Source organism: Colletotrichum tamarilloi (assembly GCF_030869305.1).
Source record: "Colletotrichum tamarilloi strain Tom-12 chromosome Unknown Scaffold_72.1, whole genome shotgun sequence".
In the NCBI taxonomy this organism is placed as follows: domain Eukaryota; kingdom Fungi; phylum Ascomycota; class Sordariomycetes; order Glomerellales; family Glomerellaceae; genus Colletotrichum; species Colletotrichum tamarilloi.
The window spans coordinates 113,539-137,148 of record NW_026849455.1 but is presented as its reverse complement, the minus strand read 5'-3'; the positions used below and the strand labels follow the sequence as shown (position 1 = coordinate 137,148).

Genomic DNA, 23,610 nt, shown 5'->3' with positions numbered 1-23,610 from the left:
TAGGCTGCGCACCCGAGTGCATATTTCGGTGTCGTGACTGGTGAAAACCTCCGTCTCGACTGTGGGCCGCCAACCTGGACGCACTAACTCGACGCAGGGTACTTCTTCGAGTCGGCGGTGAAGTGGTAAAGGGGGTTAGAATGGCAGCCATCAGCGGTGCGATGCACATCGTACTTGCACCCCCGGGCCGAACGGCGCGGGACCGGTGTCACTCCACTTCTCCGCGTCCCGGCCGAGGCGTTCGGGTTCGGGTTCGGGCCCACTGGGGCCTGTACATGCCGTAGGTGACCGTAGTGTCGCCGGCTGAGACCTGGAAGAAGAGAGAACTTCAGTGCGCTACGCGATGACTAATGCACAGTCGAGTGTCAACTTAGTGATGTCATGGATCAGTAAACAGTTCGTGCCAATGTGATCAGCTTTCTTGAGCAAATCCCCTTCTTTTGACCTTGATTCTTCCAAATTTGTATGTAAAGAGTCCCCTTTACGAGAAACGTCATGACATACTCCCGAGTTGGTGTGGTGACCGGTGCCAACAAGGGCATCGGATTTGCAGTCGGTAGGATCTCATCCCACCCCAGAATCGCGTCACTTCAACTAACTTCTTACTCTCTCACCAGTCCGACAGCTCGCGCTGCAATATCCCAATTCCCATCTAAACAATGGCTCGCTGCTCATCTATCTAACTGCGCGCGACAAGTCTCGCGGTGAGCAAGCACTCAGCAAGATTCAAGGCGACGCGGATCTCAAGCAGGCCAAGGTCCTGTCTACCCACGGTGGCGCGGCGGACATCAAGTACCACCAGCTTGACATCTCAGATTCATCCAGCATCTCGAACCTCGCATCATTTCTGAAAAAGGAACATCCCGATGGCGTTGATTTCATCATCAACAACGCTGGTATTGCCATGCAAGGGTTTGGTAAGCGCGATCATCAAGTGCTGCGATGGTTCAACATAGAAGCTAACTCTCCGTGCACAAGACTCAAACGTGGTGAAGAACACTCTGGCATGCAACTACTACGGTACACTGGAAGCGACACGCGCCTGGATCCCGGTTATGAAGCCAGACGGGCGCATCGTCAACGTGGCATCGGTATCAGGGTCCCTAAGCAAGTACTCGCCAGACATCAAGCAGCGCTTCCTTGACGCGCAGTCCGTGTCGGACGTCACCAAGCTAATGGAAGACTTCACCGCCGCGGTCGACAAGGGCACGCACGAGAAGCAAGGTTGGCCCAGCGCCGCGTACGCGGTCTCTAAAGCTGGCGAGATTGGCATGACCAAGGCCATGGCCAAGGAGTTGCAGGACAAGGGAAGCAAGCTGCTCGTCAACTCGTGCCATCCCGGGTACGTGGTCACGGATATGACGCGAGGCGGCGGCACAAAGACGCCTGATGAGGGTGCGCAGACACCCGTGCATCTGGCGATTGCGGACATTGGTGGCAAGACTGGAGAGTACTGGTCTGATGAGAAGGTCGCCAGGTGGTGATCGTCTGGGCGGAACATGCCCAAAATGAGCAATATGACGAGGAAGACGCAGGGCTAGTTGACAATGGCAAAAATGAAACCTGACTGGAGTTTGTAGTTGAGGCAAAAGCAAATGAGGTCCATCCAGGATTCGAACCTGGGCCTACGGAAAGTTCTGAGAGTCAGAATCCGACGTCCTAACCAACTAGACTAATAGACCATTTTGATTGGTGCTTGACGCTGAAGATCCGAGCTCCAGGTCACGCTATAGAGTAGAGCCCCAAGCGCGTTGGAACCTTCTTTCGCGTCACAAGGCTGCTTCAGACACATTGCTCATCGAGCCTTCGAAGTTGCGATGATGGCCCGATATAGTGTAGCTTTAGAGTAGTGTGCTGCCTTTTCATTGTTTGCACATGGTAATCGCTGGAGTTGCGAACACCTGAGAAAATCAAAAGTAAGCGTAGTTACTGCGCTGGTTGTGGTCAATTTCCTAGGAGCTCTAGATGCCGCCTTGCTGCACACGACCACATATTCATGTATCAACAAGTAATGTACTCTGAGACGAAAGCCTCATTGGAAGCGTGTACTTCGTATTCGCTCTTTATCAAAAGGCTTGAGAGCACGTGAAAATGGATGTCAACTGGAAATTTCGGGAGGGTCCCGACGGTGGAACTAGGAGGAATTCTCCCCGGTGAACTGCGACTTCCAGCGAGGAGTTCCAACTAGGTTTAAGGGCAATGAATGCAGCGGTTCTAGGCACTGGGGCGCCGCCAAAAACCTGAAGGTTCGCGGCGCGGCGCGCGTTCCTGCGCCAGACGACGCTATGTGCACACACCCGCTTCTGGAGTATTCATGTACCACTGAACGTCAATGACTGTATGAGCCGTTGAGTACCTATTGACGAATGGTACCGAATTGTGATTCCGTTCCGAGGTTCTGGGTGGATGTAGTGAGCGCGACCCGGCCGAGGTCTAGGAGGAACAAGAAGACGGCCCGAGTCAATAAGTCCTCATTTCAATTTCTCGCCAAACTCAATCCAATGGGGTCACCAGTACTCCGTAGCTTGCTTCCATTTGATCATTCGGACTTGGACCAATGATACCATCAGTCTCACTTTGGCCATCTCAAATTCGTGGATACGTTACCTTCCAGAGGCCAAGACTTTGCAGGCGGCGCGGAGACACTAGGTACTGTGCAGGTACGCCGTCGACGCCGTAAACAATGGGCTCATCCATCTTTCGCCCGCCCAATGAGAGACGCCCTAGAGCAGTTGACGAGTTATCATTGCTTGATAGCGTGACGTAGAACTCTAGCCTGCCAAGGGATCCCGACCGGCTCTCAACGGCAAATTGGCATAGCAGTTGGCAAAGCAATTGGCTTCATGTTTCTGCCAAGATGCCAAGAGGCACAATCAAAACTCACGGTAACGCAATCGGGGAATGGGGATGGGATTCTTCCTGGGTGCTGCTATGTAGAGGCGCAGACAACTCGACCAGCCACCTGCGCATTCACAGAGCAGGCATTTCCGTCTCCCGCGGGGTACTTGACGTGATGTGAGCAGCAAATGAAGCTTCTTTGCCCTCGAAAGCCAAGTCGCCAATGCGCCTAGCCATCCCGCGATCAAACAGTTCTTGTCCCCGGGCAGCCTCATTGCTTGTCGCTAATCCCCAAAAGCTTCGCTCTGCCTTGGCTCAAGGGGTCCATCGCAATATTGCTCAATCATATTTCGCCAGAGCCCAGGACCAGGTATGTGGTTCAAATAAATCGGACCTGCTATCCATGCGGCGAACGGCAGCTGGAACGGCGCCTTCACCCACACGAAGCACGCAATGGGCAGCCAATCGTTGGCAAAAGTCTCATCTTCAATTGGTATGAAATGCCTCGTTCTTCCCGTCGAAAGGTCGTACTACGCTTTCCATAAGCAGCGCAAGCCACGCTGCTGGGCCGCGTGGGATGGAACATGGACCGGACACACCGATGCCAAGCGGCTGGGTCGCGCCAGCGAATGGCCTCGAACTGCTGTCAGCAGTCAATCAATGGCAATCAAGAGAGCTCCGGTCCAGATAGACCGAGAGCTATCAGTATGTCACTGGCAGCGATGTGCATCCTGCAGAGGACCAGACACCCGCAGCTGACCCAACATAGTGGGCTCTCCGTCACCGAATCTCTCATTCTGCTTCTCCCGCCTGTAAATATTTGGGCGATCACGCTTGATAGTAGTGTGGGAAATCATAGCACCAACCAACGACGCAAGCAATGTGACCGTCGCACAACACGCGGCGTCTCTGAAGACTCTACCTACCTACTCGAACAGGTCTGATAAGGCTCCCTGTCTTCTCTACCGCGTCATCAAGCACCACGGTACACATAGATACGTTCATCCAAGTACCCCTCTTGTAGAATGTTTGTGGGTGAACCTTGTCGACTCTCGAGCTCTGGCCAGTCTTTGCCCGCGCTGCAGATTCGTCTTCAGGGACCAACGACTTGCCGGGACTCGGAAACATTTTCCTCGGAGTCTAATTAGAGAAGCCAACCCGAGAGACTGAGCTATTACCACCAGAATCGCGATAAAAAACCAAACTATTTTCATTACTAATTACAGATAGCTACGCCGGCCACAGACTCTTGAATGGAGATACAATAACCCGTCTGGCATGATCTCCGAGGATAGGAAAAGACAGGGAACGATCCCCGGAAGAGACAAGCTGGACCGCCCCCATCTTCCCCCATCCCCTGGTCGCCGCCTCCTCACTACGCCCTCATACCTCTTCGGGCCCATCCCGCGTTGGGCATGGTTCGCACAGAGGCATCCACTCTGATGCAGACCTCCCTCTTGCAGTCCTTCACCCCTCAGTCTCACCCCACTGTTCCCGCCTCTCTGTCTGCTGCGACGCTGCAGTGTAATTGCTGCGGTCCCTGATATTTGGGAATTCTTGAAAAGGATCTGCGGTCGCAGTGTTGGTCGCGCCGAAGAGCTCTCTCGGTCCTTTCTCGCTCCTCTTCCTCTTCTCCTACGTGCGGCTTTTCCTAACGTCCTTCTTCTTCTAACGCGAAGAGCCAAATCCACATCAACCCCCGAGACATCGACCGGTGCTTGTGTGCAGTGTGAAACCCTCATGGAATTCAAAGTCCAATTCTTCTGTCTTCTTCTCAAAGCCCTTTGGTAATTTGAGGTTCACATAACCGTGACTTCTCCAAGGCTGCAAATCAATTCCAAGATCATCAACTTCGCTCAACCCGTCACGAGCGCGCATCTGGACTGTCGAGCCCCCCTTCTCCTCCGTTCACTCTTCCGACTCGACTCGAAACGAGGCCGCGCCGAGATCCCCCACTAAACCGGGCCTAATCCCCCACATCTTTCCCCTCGCCCCGACCGACCGACAATGTCATCCACCGGCATCGAGCGAGCGGGACACCGCGATGGCCTTCCGAATTATGGAGGCGGCTACTCCGAACATGGCCGTTTCCCCGATGAGAAGGGCGTCGGTGAGCCATATGGCGAACCCTTAGACGGCGGATTTCGGTCTTCGCTCGATTCTGGCGACAAGGGAGACCATACTCACCGCAAGCTCAAGTCGCGCCACATTCAACTGATTGGCATTGGCGGCACAATTGGTAGGCCCTTAGACGTGATATCCAGAGATGAACCCAACTCACATTGTATGCAGGAACCGCTCTTTACGTACGTCACCTTGAAGCACGAGTCGATAGAAAATCACATCTCATTTCAGGTACTCACACAAACATAGGTACAAATCGGAAGAGGTTTGCTCAATGGCGGCCCCGCCAGCTTATTCCTCGCCTTCACCATCTGGTGTACTTTCATCCTGGCCGTGACCCTGAGCATGGCCGAGATGGTCACCTACCTCCCGATTTCGAGTCCCTTCATCCGCTTCGCCGGTCGCTACGTCGATGAGGCCTTTGGGTTCGCTGCCGGCTGGAACTTTTTCGTCTTTGAAGCTGCCCTCGTCCCATTTGAGGTCGTCGCCTGCAACCTCATCATCCACTTTTGGAGCGACGTCGTACCCGCTGGAGGCATCATTGCCATCATTCTCGTCTTATACGGTATCATTAATGTCATGGCGGTGCAGTGGTACGGCGAGACAGAGTTCTGGGCTGCGCTTGGCAAGTTCTTGCTCATCGTGGGACTCATCATCTTTACGTTCATTGTCATGCTGGGAGGTATGCAACTTCATACGTAACATCAATTGGAAACACAATACTTATCTTGTCCATAGGAAACCCGCTTGGAGACAGATTCGGCTTCCGGTAGGCAGTTGTCTCTACTCTCTCCCATCAGCCAAGTCCTCTAACCGAGTTGACCCATCTAGGTACTGGTACGAACCAGGCGCATTCACAGAGCTATACTACAGCGGCTCCCTCGGACGCTTCCTCGGATTTCTACAGTGCTTGATTCAAGCTTCCTTTACCATCGCAGGACCCGATTACGTCGCCATGGCCGCCGGCGAGGCCGAGAACCCGCGCAAAGTCATGCCCCGCGCCTTCAACGCCGTCTTCTACCGCCTGACCGCCTTCTTCGTCCTTGGCTCCCTCTGCGTCGGCATCCTCGTCCCCTACAACGACGAAGAGCTTACTCGCGCCTTCAAGGACGGCGAACCTGGCGCCTCGGCCTCACCCTACGTCGTCGCCATGAATCGCCTCAAGATCAGCGGCCTGCCTCACATCGTCAACGCCATGGTCCTCACAGCCGCCTTCTCTGCGGGTAATTCGTACGTCTATTGTGCTTCAAGATCGCTGTACGGACTGGCACTGGAGGGCAAGGCGCCCGCGTTTTTCAAGAAGTGCACGAAGAAGGGCGTTCCGGTCTACTGCGTCATCGCCGTCTTGCTCATCGGCCTGCTCAGCTTCCTGCAACTCAGTGCCAACACTGCTGTTGTGCTGAATTGGTTTGTGAGCTTGGTCACCGCGTCGCAGTTGATCAACTTCTCCTGCATGTGCACGGCATATCTTGGGTTCTATCGTGCGCTCAAGGCCCAAGGCATTAGTCGCGATACCCTTCCCTACAAGGCTTGGTTCCAGCCGTACGCTGCCTGGTACGGTCTCATCGGCACCTTCATCATGACGTTCGTTGGAGGGTACACCGTTTTCTTGCCTCTGGATGGATACTGGAGTATCCCTGATTTTCTCTTCTCGTAAGCCAACCATCGTCTTTTAGCTAGCCTGCATGGTATACTGACAAGCACGAGGTATACGATGGTCGGCATCTTCCCTGTGCTGTACCTGGGCTGGAAATTCCTCAAGAAGACCAAGATCTTCAAACCTGAAGAGGTCGACCTGTACCGCAACAAGGATGAGATTGACGAGTATGAGAGGACGTTCGTACCTACTCCTGCCAAGTAAGTTGCCAATCTTATCCGATAATGAACAAGTGGTTCTAACGGGCATGACCAGGAACGTCTTTGAAAAGGTTCTAGACAAACTATTTGGGTAGAATCGTGTTGACATATCCGTCCATCACATCATCGGCGTTTAGGGTGAAAGAAATAGATATCCCATGGGCAGAAACACAACTGAGGATTATTCCAATTAAAAGTTTTAAGACTATATCTCTCAACCCCGTGAATCCACCTGCATCTTCGTCCAAGACATTTCATGATCACTGCTGCCTGCAATGAGACGAAAAGGATTGCGGCAAAGCGGATTCTTTGCTTAAGTTGGACAAATCTCCGCCCCATGTAAAGTAAGATCAACGCCATGAGGGCTCTCCATGAGCAGCATCAGCTCGGCAACCTGGACAAAGAGTTGGCCGCTCGGATCAGCGAACACCTCGCCACTATACGAGAATCTTCATAGATTCCATCTCTATTTTCTACCATCGGCTCCCCGTCACCATGGCCGGTCAGAGCTCCTCCTTCGCGCGCTGACCGCTTCGGATCTGGCCCATGGCCACCTGCAGCTACGCCGTTCACCCCAATCACCCTGTTCGCTAACGAAGCGGGTATTTCAGGTTATGACGTTGAGCTCGGTTGGCATGCACTATCCGGAGAACAAAAGGTAACGTGCCGTGCTTGTTCGGAGATGCTACGATGTGAGACTGGGGCTCAGCATGAGACAGCTCTAGCCGAATGGCCGGCAGCTTTTGCTCTTCCATTTGCAGGAGAGCATCAGCAACAAGGGAGGAACTTGGCAGGGCTTGCGAGCCGTGGGGAGAGGCTTCCTGGCGTGCCTGCGCGCCTGGGAATGATCACCGGGCTGAGCGTGTTTCGCGATGAGCAAGAAAATGACTGGCAGGAAGTGCTGAGACGGTGGGAAGCTCTGCCTGAAGAGGAGAGAAATGCGTATGAGGCGAGGGCTGCGACGAATAACGCTGCTACGAGAGCTACGTTTGATGAAGGGAGAGTAGTGAAGTACATACTACAGTGAATACTAATCAATCTAATCCCATGTTGCAAAGCCTCGTTGATGCATCTATCCGCGAAACTTCATTCCTGCCCATTTGCCACAAGAATGCGGCCACCATCAATGCATAAGTTGATGCCGTCAACGTAAGACTTATTTCGTAGGTCAGTTAATAAAGGAACGCATGGATAAGATTGCAACTGGTGTTGAAGTTTGGGACTTGAATGTCGGAACGAGAAGACTTGAGGCTTACCCCAGCTCTGCTAGCAAGATAAATCACCGCGCCGGCGATATCTTCCTCTTGACCAGCTCTTTTGGCAGGAACCTTGTTGAACAAGGAACTAAACACATTGCCTTCCTCTCCAACAGGATTCATACGACTTGGAAAGACTAGGGGAATTCCATATGATCAGTAATCTCAGCTACCAACGACTTTATTGTCACTTACAGCCAGGATTCAACCCCACAACTCGAACGTAGAAATTTCTGAACTTGGCGGCCAGAAGCTTCACTAGGTGATCCGTAGCGGCTTTGCTTGCAGCGTAGCTCGTCAGGTCAACATTGGTAACGTTGTGCATACTAGCACATGAGCTCGTCATGATCATGGCGCCACGTCCTTGACGACTACCGGGACCGTCGTCATCATTATGGGAAGCGGCAGCATGCAGCAGGGGAAGGAATGCGACAGCGAGGTAATAGTGTGATGTGACGTTGATGGAAAATGTGTCTTTCCAGTCAGACGGCCTCGAAGACTGCATTGAAGCTTGCAATTCGAGGACATTATCAGTCTCCAGGTCGCAAAGATCCAGCGGATCCCGTCGAATACCAGCGTTTGACACTAATAAGTCAAGGCTGTGTTCGCGTTGTTGAACATATTTTACCAGCTTTGTTATCTCATCCTGCGACGACAGGTCGCATGGCACACTGCAGAAGTCAGAGATGCGATGTCATGAGCTAGAATTTCTGCCATACCCTATTGCATTCCCTCCAGAAGACTTGCCCAACTCGTTGAGCTCTTTGACAGCTTCATCAATGACGTCAGTTGGTAAAGCAGCCACGTACACCTTGGCACCATTTGTGACGAGGCCCTAGTAATCTGAAATGAGAATTCAAGTTGCTACCAAGGATCATGGTCTCTCGGCCTTGAGTCGTTATACTGAGATGTTGGGTCACATACCTTTGCTATCATTAGGCCCAGTCCGCTACTGCCTCCGGTCACCACGGCCACATAGCCCTTGACCGAAAAGAGTCGCGTAATGTCGAGTGAAGCCATCCTTAGAATCTTCAAACGAAGTGTACGAACCACTTATGAGGTATGTCAAACGCTGTTCGATGCTCAACTTCGCCTCTGTAAGCGGTTGATCGCTTATCGGACTCTTTCGCTGGTCGTCGGCCCAGCCGATATGCAACCTCTCCCGTTATCAGACGAGGGCGGGGTAATTCCTCAACGTACCGCTAACTGCCGTCGGGAGATCCGACTGTCCTCTCACTTACATCCCAACGTTGTCACAGTCATCAGACATGGCACCAGAATTTGCGGACGCTCAAGCTAAAACGTCGTGCAAGCGATGTCACCGACGAAAGAAAAGATGTGATCGCGGGTTGCCCCAATGCAGGAACTGTAGCGGGGCTCGAGTGTCGTGCAGCTTCCTCGATGATGATCGTGTTATGGCATCTTATCCCGTCACGTAAGTGATATCCTTTTTTGATAGTATATAAACTCTTTGACGTTTGCTGAATAAAACATATTGAATAGATACGTGCGCAGTCTCGAGGCAAAAGTCAAGTCTCTCGAAAAGGAAATCAATTCACTAAGATCCGCGACAGGAAGAGAACTAGACTCTCGAGTGGAACTCATAAATCCGGATACAAGTGATATTAACATTGCCCTCGGTCGTCAAGAGACGGAGGCAAACAGCACGAACTTGCTTTATGAGCCCTCGCCTACCCAGCTGCCTCTCTTGCAGTCCTCCCCTTCCTTCGTCGAAGAGCTCAAAATCCTCTCCTTCGAGGCAACGGCTGATCGTCATTTGGGATCTTCCTCCGGCCTCTCCTTCGCCAAGCTGACACAAACCGTTCTTCGGCGTCTGAATCCCGACAAGGCCGACTTTAGCTTCGCTCATTTTGAACCCGAGGGTGGCATGTGGCCGCAGTTGAACCTTCCCTCCTCGACTTCGGACCTCTTGGATTCAACGTTGTTCAGTGGATTCAGAGACCCTTTCATGTGCTACCCTTCGATGCTTGACGAGTTCTCCCCGACCGCGCCAACCGAGCCCATCTCCCTTCCAGAGCAACAGGTCTCTCTTGAAGGCAGTCATGTTGACCAGCTCATACGTTTCTACTTTGCTCACTCGCATACGTTATACCCGATCGTTCACCGCCAGGAGTTCAATAATATACTGGAGCATGTTCGAGCGGATCCTCAGTGTGCTTTAGCTCAATCATCCCTATGTCAATTTCGCCTATGGATGGTCCTTGCCATTGGATCAACTGCGCAATGCTCAGTCACCCTTTCAGATGAGCACGAATCAATGATGTACTACAAGAAAGCACTCGAGCACTTTGAGGGGGCTCTCGATTATGGATACATGGTACGAATCTCCGTGTAAGTGAGTTTATGGGGGATATGAAGGCTGACACATAACTGAAGGCCGCGTTGGAAGTTTTACTTCTGCAAGTATCTTATTCTTTCTTCAACCAGCTTGGACCCAGTAAGCGATGCCAGAAATTCGTTTGGATACTCTTGCTCACTTTTTTGATAACAGATACATGGACATTGGTTGGTCTCGGTGCACGTATGGCAATTGGATTAGGCATGCATGCTTCCTCAACCTACGAAGGCCTACCAGCCGACGTGTCTGAAAAGCGGAAGAGGCTCTTCTTTTCCGTTTACATGATGGATCGGTGAGTCCTCACGATCCACAATACCGCAATGCCTGGCATACTGATCCTATCCAACAGCGTAGTATCTATGGCTCTAGGTCGCCCATTCGCCATCAATGAAGATGACATCGATGTGACGGTAAGATAGGCACTCTCTCGGGACTTGATTGTTCAACTTTTCGCCCATCAACTGACTCAAATTTCAAGCCCTTCGCGGTGGAAGATGAAAGTGACGTTGGGGCACAAATTGATCTGCCCGAGAACTCATTTAAGCCTTCTATACTAACCGTTCCTCTCCACATCCTCGAGCTACGGCAGATTGCCAGCAACATCACGACTTCAGTCTATTCGCACCGAATGTCAGCCAGCCTCAATGCCGAACAGCGCGAAGAGGTATCAAACTCGCTCCACCAAAGACTTCTTAACTGGCGTCGCAATATGCCATTTCCTCTTCCAAACACCGACGCCGCAGTGCCGCACCTCAACAGCAGCTGGTATGACTTCAACTATTATCTCCACGTCGCCATGTTGTATCGACCATCTCCGCTATTCCCGACTCTGCCAGAACCCCGTGTCAAAGTGTTAGCGGAAGCTGCATCCATGTCGATTCGTCAAGTATCTAATATGCACCGCCAAAGGTGTCTTGCATACAATTGGCTCAACCTTCTCTCGATATTTACCGCAACTTTGTCCCTAATATACGCTACAACTGCCCAGCCTGATAATCTCATCTCTGTTTTGAGAGACAAGGGAGCAGTGGCGGACCTTGACTTGACTATCGAGCTATTTGACAAGCTTAGCGTCAAGTTCCCTGTGGCTGGCAAGATATGTCGAATGGTTGAACAGATATCTACTAGGTACAAAGAAATGATGGAAGTCAGCGAGGCGTGAGCTGAAAAGCCAAAAGACGAGCTACCTAGGTCTCTTACTATCTTACCCAGTCAATCCTATCTGTTCAAATGATGTCTATATTACCAGTGGTCGGTGGGCGGCTTGTCCGACACGAATGATAAGCCTGCAGTTGGAGGTATCGGGTCGTCCGATGATTAATGGCCACATCACTGTTCGACCTCCGACCGACATGACCGTGATTGAGGGGAAGATTGATGCATGAGAGATCTTTGTGCGAATTTCAACGATCTCGCTATATTCTCCTCAATCCGGAGTCATATAAGTACTGTCGGCAACGTCCTGGTGACCCTTTACTACGGATCCAGCAGACTGACTCCATTCCTCATGTTCGGCGAGAAGCGACCGCAGAAAGGGCCAGCTCATGATGTCAACTTTGCTCAATTTAACCAGATCGTTCCAGTCTCTGGGGCATAAAGGGGTTATTGAAGAGGCTTTCTCACTCGTGCCTGTCCTCGCAACGACTCTGGCGTTACTGGCCTGCTATGTCGCCTATAATGTAAGCTCGTTCAGCATTTCCGACTATCCACCTAGCTCTACGATGAGTATGCTGACTTCACAGGTTGCCTTCGGCACTGACATCCCTCACATCAAGGGACTTCCTCAAATGCCTGGCGCTGTTCCAATTTTTGGACATCTTCTAAGGCTCGGCGAAGACCACGCGAGCACTTGCGAGAATTGGTGGCGGAAAGGGAACCCATCCACCTTCCAAATCAAGCTGGGAAACACGAGAGCCGTAGTGTTCAACTCATATGAAGACATCCGTCGTCTGCTCATTGGCTATCAGAATGCAGTCATTGACCGGCCGAAATTGTACACCTTCCACGGTCTCATCAGCAGTACGCAGGGCTTCACGATCGGGTCGTCGCCCTGGGATGACTCGTGCCGCCGAAAACGCAAGGCCGCAGGCACGGCGCTTGGAAGACCCGCCCTTCGGAGTTACTATCCGATGTTCGACCTCGAGAGCTATTGCATCCTCCGAGATCTGCATAAGGACAGTCGCAACGGTGAGGTGGAGATTAGCGTGCGACCGTATATCCAGCGATATGCGTTGAACACCACCTTGACGCTCTGCTACGGTATTCGAATGGACGCTGTCTACGATGACCTGTTACGCGAGATTCTGCACGTTGGTTCGGCAATCTCGCTCTTGCGTAGTGCTTCAGAGAACACCCAAGACTACGTCCCCATCATGCGGTACTTCCCAAACAATGAGAAGAGCCGTCGTTCTAAAGATCTCAGGGAACGCCGAGACGCGTATTTGAATCTGCTTCTGGATAAAGTGCGGGAGCAGATCAAGCGGGGCACCGATAAGCCCTGCATTTCAGCAGCAATTTTGAAGAACGAAGAAACTAAGCTTAGCGGGGTTGAAGTCTCGTCCATCTGCCTGTCGCTTGTGTCCGGAGGATTCGAGACGATACCGGGGACTCTCACCTCGGCTATCGGATCCCTTGCCACAAAGGAGGGACAGGCCTGGCAGGACCGGGCTTACGAAGATATCAAGCGTTACTACCCAGACGTGCGCGAAGCATGGGCTTCCTGCTACGTAGAAGAGAAAATTCCCTACATCAATGCCATTATTAGGGGAGTTTTGCTATCCGGGTAGTACTGTTTGGCTAACCGGGCAGTAATTTACTTTTCTAACTAATCGTAGCGTCTAGATTACTAAAGTTTTTTTTTTAGCTTACGCATCCCATATTAGCTATAATTAGTATAATCTCCCTATATTCTACCCAGGCGTTTAGATTATTTCTAACTACTTATATAAAATAATATAATTTATAAATTATTTTAGTTTTTATTATAATAATCAAGAGATTTTATTAAATTTCGATTTTTTTTAAAATTATTAAAACTATCCTTAATTACGGCTTTTTATTAATTAATTAAGTAAATTAGAAATTCCCTAGCGCCGTAAATACTAGCGACTACTTAGTACGACGTTTACTACGTTTTATTAATATTAAAACGTTTTTTTTAACTATAATATAGTCCTAAATAATCTCTTATAATAGCTCGGTTACTAATTTATTCTCTATATTATATTTAAATACTAAATAGTTATAACGAATACTTACTCTTATTAGCTACGGGGCTAAGTTCGTAACTTTATAAAATTATCTAAGCTATTTACTTAACAATAATAAGCTATTCGATAAGAAGTTACTTAATAAAAGGCTACTTAATAATAAGATACTACTTATAGGTATAGATATTAGATTTAAAATCTTTTAATTACGTAGCTACGTACGTAAACTAGTTATAATACGGGGATTTTTAATTTATATTAAAGTATTATTAAGATTTTAGGGAGGTTAGTATATATTCTATAAGTAGGATAGATTAATATACTAAGGGCTACTTAAGCTATTAATATAGGTAAATATTATACTTCGTTAACTAACCTCTAGACGTCTTTAGGATCTTAAGGATTTTATAGTTATAGGGTAGTTTATATTAGTTTATAAAGTATTTATAATAAGGCTAAAGACTAGGTAGGTTCTCGTTAGTAAGTAATAGTATTATAATAAAAATAATTCGGTACTAATAAGCTATAAGATCTAGAGCTTTATATTTTACTTACTTAATTACGTTACTAAGCTACGGTTAATAAAGATACTCGCAGTAGGTATAAGATTTTATAATAGTAGTAACCTTAATATACCCCCTTTTTTTATTAATTAGTATTTTATTAATTACTTAGAAAATAGTATAGAGGTCTACGTAGTTAATAATAATATAAGATTTTAAGTTTTTATAAGTAGTTTTAATAAGCAAGTTTATATATATACTAAAGTTCTTATATTTATTAATAAAGTACTAGGCCTATTAATAGCAGAGGGGGATATACGTATTAACTAAGTATAAGAGAGCTAGAGTTTAGTTAGCGAAATCCGCTTATAGCTTTCCTTAAGTAATATTAAAATTAACTTCTAAATTTACGTAAAATACGTATACTTATAGCTAATAAAAGCCCGTAAGTATATACTCGAACTTAGTAGCCTCGAGCTACTAAGTAGTAAATAATTTATTAATATATAAGATCTTATTAAGTACTGTAGTCTATAGGTTATATAAGAGGGTAATAATAGTAGTAGCCTTTTACTCTTTATAAACTAGTATAAACATTTTAATAGATTCTTTATCCTTATTAATATTAAACTTATTTTAAACTTTTATAATGCCGTTACTTAGCTATTTACGTTTAACGTTAAGGTTTATATTTATATTAATATAAAAAATATAAAGTTAGAGTTAGATAGTAAATAGGACCTTAAGTAGGGCTAAGTATAAGGTATTTTCGTAATTAGTAATAACTATACGTAGTACCTAGGCTCTTATTTCTTATCGAATTATATTAAATAACTATATAAAAAAGTCGTACAATTTACGACGTTTTAACAAAATAATAATAAAAACGTAATTAAATAGCGAGCTAGTATTTATAGTATTAATAATTTAAAAAAGAGGTATTTTAAACTTATTAGTTTTATATATATTATTAAAGCTAACTACTTATAGAAAGCGTTTTTATATTTACTTATACTATAAATAGGTTTATAATATAGCCTTAGGTAAGTTGGGGTCTTTTTTATTTTATAAAACGCGGTAGTAGAGGCTACGGGTCTAAATATTATAAAAGACTACTTAGGTAGGGGTCCTACTAGCGAGGTAGTCGAGGCGTTACTTTTATTACTTATTATAAACGTTTTTTTATTTAAAATATAATAGTACGTCTATATAGTCGCGAACTACTATAGAGATTTTGTAAGGTTTAATAATATTATATTTTAATAAGTTACTAATAAGGGCGGTCTAGTTAGAGAAAAACTAGTAGTAAGTAGGGTAGACTAACGGGTATAGAGACGGGCCGTAGTTATAATCTCCTATTTTAATTCTAAACGTCTACTTCTTTTTATCTTAAGCATAAGTAGTAGTTATACTTTATTAAGGGTAGCTAACCTTTTATATTTTTAATTAGCAAAAACTAATGCCTTTAGTTTAATAAACTAAGTCTCGGTTATATTATAAAGTATAGTACGTAGCCTAGCTATTAACGTAATTAGAACTATTATAATAAATAATTATAAAGCCGTAATTACGAGCAAAGGCCTAAAAAGTAACTATAAGGGCGTTAATTAAATTAGTAAGTGCGCCGTTTATAAGAGGGTTTTTAATATATAAAAAAAGAGTAGTATTATTACGAGAGCTTACTAAATCGACCTTTAGTATTAAAAGTTATAATAAATCTATTACTAATTAATTACGCAACGGTAATAATATAGTAGTAGAGGTTAGAAATAGAAGTAGTTAAGTAGAAGTAGAAGTAAGTAGATAGAAATATAATTAGAAATATACGTACTAAGTAGTAGTAGAAGTACGTACTTAGAAAGTAGAGATTTTAAGCTTAGGCCCGCGGTAAGTATAGGAGGTAAATTAAGGAAGGTACGCTAAAAATTTCCTAGCCTCTAGTTGGCTACACGGGCCATATTAAAGTAGATTACTGCCCGGTTAGCCAAACAGTACTGCCCGGATAGCAAAACTCTATTAGGGAAGCTGGGAGGTGCTACACAGTCAGTTCTATGAGTCTTCCCCGAAAGACCGTTACCGAAGTAAATTGGAACGGAGCCATCATACCCCCTAAGACAATGATCTTGGTCAACGCACAAGCCGGAAATCATGGTGCGTCACTCTCTTCCCAAGTGACTGAAGGTTTCTTAGTCTTACTGACGTTGTGCAAGATGTTGGACATTTTGGTGATGATGCCGGTCATTTCGATCCCGAGCGGTGGCTTGAAAGTCTTGATCCCCCGTCAGAAAAGGAGATCTCAGGCGTCGGTCACCTCAGCTTTGGATTGGGTTCCCGCGGCTGCTCCGGGCAGTACATCGCCCAGCGTCTACTATATGCGGCCTTGGTGCGGCTGCTATCTTCGTACAAGATTGTTGCAAGCGAAGAAGAACCTCCGAATACTGACTATGTCGAGTATAACTAGTTCAAGACGGCTTTGGTGGCGATCCCGAAGGATTTCAAGGTAAAGCTCATCCCCAGAGACACCCCTGTGACGAGTGATTGTTTGAGAGCTGCGGAGGAGAGAACTAGGGAGCATTATGTAGAGCAAGGCAGTTAGGATACATCCATGCACGTCTAGTTGACAGTCAAAAGACTACCCGGGCTTTGACCTAAGACCTTGATTTCTTCAGGTCTACCTCTGATTAACTTTTGTATTCAAGAATAGCGTATTCTTGAAGTTTACTGGATCAATTTGTGTCTATCCAAAATGGTTGCATCCAGCTTCTGTAAACAATTGACCAAATTTATTGAGGAACTTAGCTGGGTTGAGACCTGTACCAGTCAGGCCAATATCGTTCAGTCTTCTTTGAAGTCTTGGGTATGGAGTCACTGGTTCGCCTTCCAACGCAAGGGTATCACCAAATCTCAGCATTCGAAATGGTCACCTGGACTTTTACGTCTAAAGGGAAAGCCAAAATGTGGCCAGAGCCTTGTGTTCACGTGTTCCTCTGATGGTCTTTGCTGCATGATACCAATCCACATATTGACGGCTTCCGAATGCTCCGTGAGGGATTTCAATTAGCGTCTCGCAATTTTTGAATTCACTAGAATCATAGCGTCTTTCGATAAGCTAACTCGAGCTAAAGTCGATTAGCATGTCTCTCAACGGACCTAGCAAAGATCACAAAGATGCCCTATGGAAAGAAGCTTCTTATGCGTTAAACTTGGGCCACAACGCACTCTTTTCGACTCTCGAGCCCATCAAGGGCTATATGCATAGCACATAACACATGCTGAAAGCAGTGGCCAGTATCTGGATCATTGAGTCACAGAGCCGGGAGGATTCGGAAAGGAATCCCTCGGTAAGGAAAGGTAGTCCGAGCGATCAATGCCTGCCCGGTAAGTTCCTCTGGAGGCGCCTCGGGGTAGTCTGATCATCGCCTGACAACAGCCAAGCGATTCCCGATCTCAGCCCTGCAAAGCATCAGCCGTCTTTGTACAGATTTGTTAGTTCTAATACTGGCGGCTCCTATGGGCCTATCAGAAAGCCTTATGCGGAGTTGCCAAAAGTCTGTGGAAAGGGTAAGGGTCAAGAGTCTAAATCTTCAATCTTTGACAATACAGCGGGGGTCTGACTTAGCGAAGCGGGAAGCTACAACCGCCCGTTCGAAGTAAGAGAAAGGCGAACATGAAGCTTAACGGAGCCGACGGAAAGTGAGCAGAGTTATAGACTAGTATCAGGGTCGTTTGTACATGAGGCCGTTTAGTTCAACCCAGCAATTTGGCTTCCCAAACACATCAACGAACGAGACGGGAGTGAAGGGGACATCCTGTTTTGAGACTCTCGAAACAAACGCTAATCTTGATGGAATACAAACATTCAAACTGTCAATATCGTCCAAACACGAAGCTCTAGGACATAAGCAAAAGCTTCTAAGCTTAATTGTGAGAGCTTGGGGCGGAACCAGATCCCCTCGGCAACCCGACAATGCCTACCTTTCAACTCAAAAAAAGAAGGGATCACTCCGAGATCGCGAAATCAAGTGAGCGGCGAATTAACGTCGGCGACAATGCCAAATAATCATGAAAAATGGAAGGCCTCGGGCCCGCTTTGATTCCCGATTAACTCAGAGTTCATCCCATCTCTCCCCCATTTCAAGCTTTGGTGATAGCTGCTACTACTACTTTGGGTGAGTGTTCCCTCCCCCACGGGTTTGAAAGGAGGCTAAATCTCAGATCATCCCATCACCTACCTCAACACCCTTCAGGCCGTCATGGATCTCGGGCTCTCGTTCCTCCTCTGACACATCTCATCCCCCTTGGGCCACCGCCCGTTCGCTGTTCGGCGCGTCAAAGGTCCAGAACCTACCTCCCTTCGAGGCCCTTCCCGTACTCTGACGAATCGCATCATTTCCAGGACGAAACGTACTCAAATCCCCATTCGTCCATCGCCTCGAGAAGAAGCTAAGGCAGAGATGGCCGTAGCGGTCGTCGGAACCGTGAATCCTGTGCGTAGGGCTTGGCATGTCGGAGAGCTTTGCCATTCGCCCCCCTGCCCCCCTTTGGGACCTCCAGCTCTACCCAGCTTGAAGCTCCAGCTCCAGCTCAGCTCAGCTTCGACCAGCTCTTTGCCCGTTGGGAAAGTCACAGTAATTCAAATTTCCATCCACTAGATGCCGTTCGCCGCTTAGTCATCTCAAAGGGAACGTGAGTCTGTGACACCCCCAGCGGCAGGCCGCCGAAACTTGAACGGACGGATATCTGTCACGATCTGATCTCAACGGGACCACGGGCTCCACTACCGTTCCGTTTGGATTCTTGCCACCGTTTCTAGAAGCGCTAGACGCCGTTAGTGTTCTTTTGAGGATTTTCTTTCAGATTTGTTGAGGTTGTGTTGTGGCGAAAGACAGCATCACGGTGTTGTCTGCGAAGTCAATCATGAGCACCAGCACGAATCTCAACCACCACATACGACCATACCCATTGGAAAACTCGGGATCCCGTCCGCTCTCCCATAGATAAGCCAATGAGGGCCGGATTAGTAGTTGGGTCGGTGACGACCAGCGAATACCTGGTGTTGTATGTTTTTGGTTTTTGTGAAGCTATCATGATCCACCCGAAGTGTGAAAGCGGATCCAATTGATTGCGGGGCCGGCGTTGTTTCTGCATCACCCAGCCTATGACCTCGTTGTTCACGCTAGGCACTATGAGTTGGAGAGTCGTTTGGATTATTATTTTTTTGAATGATTGTGGTATAAGTGTAAATTTCTATATTCATACATCGTAGAAGGTATATCCATCCATGTCACATTCTAGACCTCCAGATGACCAGCTCCTTCAGTAGCATCGGCATCTTTCCGTTTGAAAAAATGAGCCCGTAAACAAAGGGAATCCCTGATATCAATCCGAATGATCCATCAGCGCCGTCCATGATCTCACCAATATCCTATCCTATCATCAAACATTCTTGCCATCCATCCTCATTAGACTCATCACCTTCACGCCCATAGCCATAGTGATCCTACGACAGCATCGTCGGCGACGAGCGTCCAGAACAGCTGGCGCTGGCGCTGTCCTCTCCATCAACATATCCCTTCTCGTTACCCGAATCCACGTCGCTCTCAGTCGCCCATCGGCCAGGGCATCCGGGGATGTCGCGCTCGTGTTCGCGGTACTGCTTCTCGCGCTCGCCATCCTCCTTTCTTTGGCGGAGATTCAACGTGACGGAAGGCGGCTTGACAGACATGGCAGCCCTCTTCTTCTCGCGGGTGTCGATGTCAGGCATACCCATCTTCATCATGAGCTCCTCATTCTCGTCTTCCTCCTTAGCGGCATCGAACATGGCCTTCATAAGGTCGGCCTTTTCGGGCGTGCGCGCGACAACGTCAAAGTCGAAGAAAGCGGGCTTGGCGATCAGGAGAGGGGTGTAGTCGTTCCAGTGCACGGGGACCTCAGTGCCGTCGGCGTTAAACTTCTTGCGAATGTTGAAAGCCCAGGCCATGCCTCCCATGGACAGGAAGAGGTCCTGGTCAACAATGGGGACACCCTGGCACGTCCTGCGTCCGAAACCGAATTGACTGAAGCCGTCGAGGTTGGGGAATCTAGTGAGAGGCTCCTTGTAGGTAGGGTACTCAGGCTGCACCCAGCGTCCGGGGTTGAAGGTCTCAGCATCGGGGTAGACGGACTCGTCGCGAGTGATGCCCCTAGGCTGCGTTAGTAATGGAACGAACACTTGGTCCTAGTGTCGAGCTACTAACCATTCAAGAGCATGAATCGTGGCACCGGCAGGGATAAAGTAGCCGTTGTAAACATCGTCCTTTTCGACAGCGTGGGGAATGCCTGCACGTCACGTCAATCGCGCTGAACTCAAAAACAAACTTCCACTATGATGGCGCAAAACGTACCAGTAGGGACCGGGGGTCTCCACCGAATGACTTCCTTGACGACAGCTCTCAATAAAGGCAACTTCTCACGATCCGACCATTGAGGGCATCTGCCTTCGCAGTTCTCGTCAATCTCCTGCTGCAAGCGAGCCTGCCATTCGGGGTAGTGCAGCATGGCGAGGAGGAAACTCTGGATGGGGCTACCGATGGTCAAGGCGCCAGCAATGGCCATGAGACCAACAACGTTCTGAGCCTCCGCAAGGTCGCCCCATTTGCCCTTTTCGTTTCCGAGACCCTCGTTGATAAACGTGCTGATGAAGCTCGGCGCGGCGGTACCCTTCTCGACCTGATCCTTGACAAAGTCGACGTTGCTCGTGAACTGCTTCGACTCAATATCGTGGCGCTCTGCCTCCTTCTTCTTCCACGGCGACAGCGCTGCGGGGACGTGCATGAGGAAGGAGATGACATTAGGAAGAGCACCGGCAGGGGAGATGGTCTCGAGAAGGCCAAAGGTGGTCTTGCGCAGAACTCTGGCCGGGTGGGCGGTACCCCAAGAAAGGCGACTGACGGTTCGGCTGGTGAACTGCTCGATGTACTCGCGATACTCGGCAGGCTTCTGGTAGAGAAGCCACAGGAAACGATCGCGCTCGCGGCTCGGGTATGCGTGGAGCTCCTGCTTGTCGCTCTGGTTCATGAGGTGGTGGCAAAGCTTGCGCTGGCGCTTCCATGTTTCTGACCGGATTGTTAGTGAGTATATCTAGGTGAGAGGCAAGTAGAAGATGTACCTGTCCGGCCAAGGAGAGCAAGGTAGTCGCCGCTGGTGCGGTTATCCGGGAGGTTAGGAATCATGGGCCGGTCAGAGTAGATGACATTACGACGGCCAAGGAGGTCGTGAGCAACTTGCTCAGAGGAGATCCAGACGTGGTAAGAACCGAACATCTCTTGCCCGTAGATTGGGCCATACTGCTGGCCCCATTCATGGAACTTCATCCATGCCGCCTCTGCCGGAACATCGTGAACGCGACCAATAAAGGGCAGGCCTGTGCTGAAGTCAGTGTCTGTATACCATCGTTGGCATGTCGTGGTCGTAACAGCTTACCCTTTGGTCCAGGAAGAGGCTTTGCTCCCGCTGGAATCCTCTTCTTCAACTGAATGGCGGAGTAAAGGCGCCATGCGCAGAAGAGGATAAAGCCGAGGATTGCCACGCCTACGGCCATCGTGACAAGGCCAAGTGATATTAGGGAATACAACTAAGTGTTGTCTACGGTATAGTATGAAGAAGGGTAAAGGGGGGAACCGACGTCAAGGTCGATTAGGGGTGAAGAACAAAAGAGAGTGAAGAATAAGACCTGCTGATGCAGGAAAGCAGAAACGACAAGAACCACGATGACGGGTCTCGAGGACGGTGTGTCTCTCGGCTGTTATTAAGAAGAGTGAGGGCCACGTTCAGCCATCCGGTCATGGAACGCCCAAGCGGACCGACGGGGAACGGCCAACGGTCCCTTTGTCTGGAAACATGACTGAACCACGCGAGTATGGACGCTCGCCGGATTCCCCAAGCGCCATGGCAAGAAGTCCAATACCACCCTATTGCGACTATCATGGATCGGCGCACAGCGGGCGGCGGCGGCAAACTTGTCAGTCCACCTCGCCGTCCATTCCGCCATCCATGGTCCAACAACGGATGCCCAGAGTCTTGGACCCCGGTGATGGTGTATAATCCTTGACAAAATAGCCAAAGATACTTGTGCCGCGCTTGCATGTCGGCCGCCGCCGTTGTGCTTGCCTGCTTGCTAATGGTAGTGGTGGTGGTGGTGGTGGTGCTGCTGCTGCTGCTGCTTGCTCGCTTGGCTCCCTTCCCTTCCTTTCCCAGACAAGTGGTTCGTTGAGTTCTGACATCTGGGCATTGAGCTTCCTGAAAGGTACATCAGAGATCAGACACTCGGTTCGCCTCAAGAGACGAGGAAGGGGCAAAGGCAGATCCCCGAGAGCTCCCCAGCTGGAGCTCACGGAGTGCTAGCAAATACCGATGCCCGTCCTTGCATCTTGCGTGGGAGGGTATGCAGGCTCGTGGACTGCAGCAGGGTTGACCATGGCTGCTTAGGGCCCAAGGAGACGGTTAGAATATGAGGTGACTGTGGGATGCGCGTTGCATCTGCGAGAGCTCCAAACACAGGGGCCAGAAGATTGGCCGAGTCGACATCTCACTGCAGCAAGGAGTAAACACGCTACCGTGACTACCAAGCTGTTCCATGTCCAAGTCCGTAGTGCCCGCGGTGGGCAACAGGATCATCCTCGTCCCACTTTGCCCTCGTCGACTGGGCGTCTGAACCAGTCACCTAGGCACCGGCGTCAGGTAGAGCTGTTGCGGTGGGCTACCGGAGCGTAGGTCGGGGCCCGTCCGGTCTCGGCACAGACACCGAGCCACTTCACCGGGCAGTACGCTAGCTTTGCAGCTAAAACCAAGGATAGTATACGAGCAGAAGAAATCGCACTGCTCGATTGCCTAAAATTGTCGGAAGAAGCTGCTGTCACAATTCTCTTGAACCATTTTAGGGCTAGGCCAGGCACACCCGATGGCCCGTTGGCCCACTCCTTGACGTTTTCGCTTCCTTCGTTTGCGCGCTATTCTGCTCTGTCCTGAGCGGAAGCTTGGAAAAGATCAGGACGAGGTTTTCGCATGCCGCCATGATGCTGAGGTCGATCCGCATGGTGCCCCACGCCGGATGCACCGCTACTATTGTGTTCCGGAGCCTGGGCAAACGTCAGTCTCGGCCTTGGACATGTAGACAGCACACAACGCTCAACGCAAGGTAGGGATAAATCATCAATATTGTTCTTGGGTTTCCTCCGGCACTTGACCAGGAGACGTCGGCAGAGAGACTTCACAGAGTCATCGACTCTGAATGTGTAGATTGTGGACGTCGATCAACTGCAAGCCACGGCGTCGCGGAAGCTATGCGGTCGGAAATTGGTAGCCAACAGCCACCCGCAGATCGAGTGAGAGCCAGCGACAGCCAGTAAGAACCAGTCAGAGCCGTCGAGAGCCATCGCAACTCTAGTGTTTCGACATATGCAAGATTCGGTGTTGGCAGGGATTAG

At 49.1% G+C, this 23,610-nt stretch overlaps 9 protein-coding genes across 9 annotated transcripts; 6 read left to right on the top strand and 3 right to left on the bottom strand.

The window, feature by feature from the left end:
• Positions 1-495: 495 nt before the first annotated feature.
• On the top strand, positions 496-1,484 carry CTAM01_12182 (carbonyl reductase; the record flags this gene model as incomplete). Its single annotated transcript, XM_060528189.1, has 3 exons — positions 496-556; positions 618-917; positions 979-1,484. 3 exons carry the CDS (start codon positions 496-498, stop codon positions 1,482-1,484), a joined length of 867 nt encoding a protein of 288 aa, XP_060377208.1.
• Positions 1,485-3,422: 1,938 nt separating this feature from the next.
• Positions 3,423-3,782, top strand: CTAM01_12181 (uncharacterized protein; the record flags this gene model as incomplete). The annotated part of the gene is made up of 2 exons (XM_060528188.1): positions 3,423-3,547; positions 3,662-3,782. 2 exons carry the CDS (start codon positions 3,423-3,425, stop codon positions 3,780-3,782), a joined length of 246 nt encoding a protein of 81 aa, XP_060377207.1.
• A 1,063-nt stretch (positions 3,783-4,845) lies between these two features.
• On the top strand, positions 4,846-6,914 carry CTAM01_12180 (amino acid permease; the record flags this gene model as incomplete). Its single annotated transcript, XM_060528187.1, has 7 exons — positions 4,846-5,077; positions 5,131-5,144; positions 5,212-5,644; positions 5,701-5,731; positions 5,794-6,615; positions 6,670-6,819; positions 6,875-6,914. 7 exons carry the CDS (start codon positions 4,846-4,848, stop codon positions 6,912-6,914), a joined length of 1,722 nt encoding a protein of 573 aa, XP_060377206.1.
• Positions 6,915-7,501: 587 nt separating this feature from the next.
• CTAM01_12179 (uncharacterized protein) lies at positions 7,502-7,846 on the top strand (the record flags this gene model as incomplete). The annotated part of the gene is made up of 1 exon (XM_060528186.1): positions 7,502-7,846. The coding sequence occupies one exon, from the start codon at positions 7,502-7,504 to the stop codon at positions 7,844-7,846; it is 345 nt and encodes a 114-aa protein (XP_060377205.1).
• Positions 7,847-7,905: 59 nt separating this feature from the next.
• Positions 7,906-9,095, bottom strand: CTAM01_12178 (short chain dehydrogenase; the record flags this gene model as incomplete). Its single annotated transcript, XM_060528185.1, has 5 exons — positions 7,906-7,974; positions 8,076-8,212; positions 8,271-8,746; positions 8,795-8,910; positions 9,000-9,095. The coding sequence occupies 5 exons, from the start codon at positions 9,093-9,095 to the stop codon at positions 7,906-7,908; spliced, it is 894 nt and encodes a 297-aa protein (XP_060377204.1).
• A 248-nt stretch (positions 9,096-9,343) lies between these two features.
• On the top strand, positions 9,344-13,220 carry CTAM01_12177 (cytochrome P450; the record flags this gene model as incomplete). Its single annotated transcript, XM_060528184.1, has 10 exons — positions 9,344-9,378; positions 9,469-9,510; positions 9,579-10,427; positions 10,588-10,601; positions 10,663-10,726; positions 10,784-10,844; positions 10,913-11,284; positions 11,423-11,562; positions 12,008-12,113; positions 12,177-13,220. The coding sequence occupies 10 exons, from the start codon at positions 9,344-9,346 to the stop codon at positions 13,218-13,220; spliced, it is 2,727 nt and encodes a 908-aa protein (XP_060377203.1).
• Positions 13,221-16,197: 2,977 nt separating this feature from the next.
• On the top strand, positions 16,198-16,650 carry CTAM01_12176 (cytochrome P450; the record flags this gene model as incomplete). The annotated part of the gene is made up of 1 exon (XM_060528183.1): positions 16,198-16,650. The coding sequence occupies one exon, from the start codon at positions 16,198-16,200 to the stop codon at positions 16,648-16,650; it is 453 nt and encodes a 150-aa protein (XP_060377202.1).
• Positions 16,651-18,999: 2,349 nt separating this feature from the next.
• On the bottom strand, positions 19,000-19,212 carry CTAM01_12175 (uncharacterized protein; the record flags this gene model as incomplete). Its single annotated transcript, XM_060528182.1, has 1 exon — positions 19,000-19,212. A coding segment is annotated over one exon (213 nt), but the record flags the coding sequence as incomplete, so codon positions are not given.
• A 434-nt stretch (positions 19,213-19,646) lies between these two features.
• On the bottom strand, positions 19,647-21,725 carry CTAM01_12174 (cytochrome P450; the record flags this gene model as incomplete). Its single annotated transcript, XM_060528181.1, has 5 exons — positions 19,647-20,328; positions 20,383-20,464; positions 20,530-21,240; positions 21,294-21,548; positions 21,608-21,725. The coding sequence occupies 5 exons, from the start codon at positions 21,723-21,725 to the stop codon at positions 19,647-19,649; spliced, it is 1,848 nt and encodes a 615-aa protein (XP_060377200.1).
• Between the last annotated feature and the right edge of the window lie 1,885 nt (positions 21,726-23,610).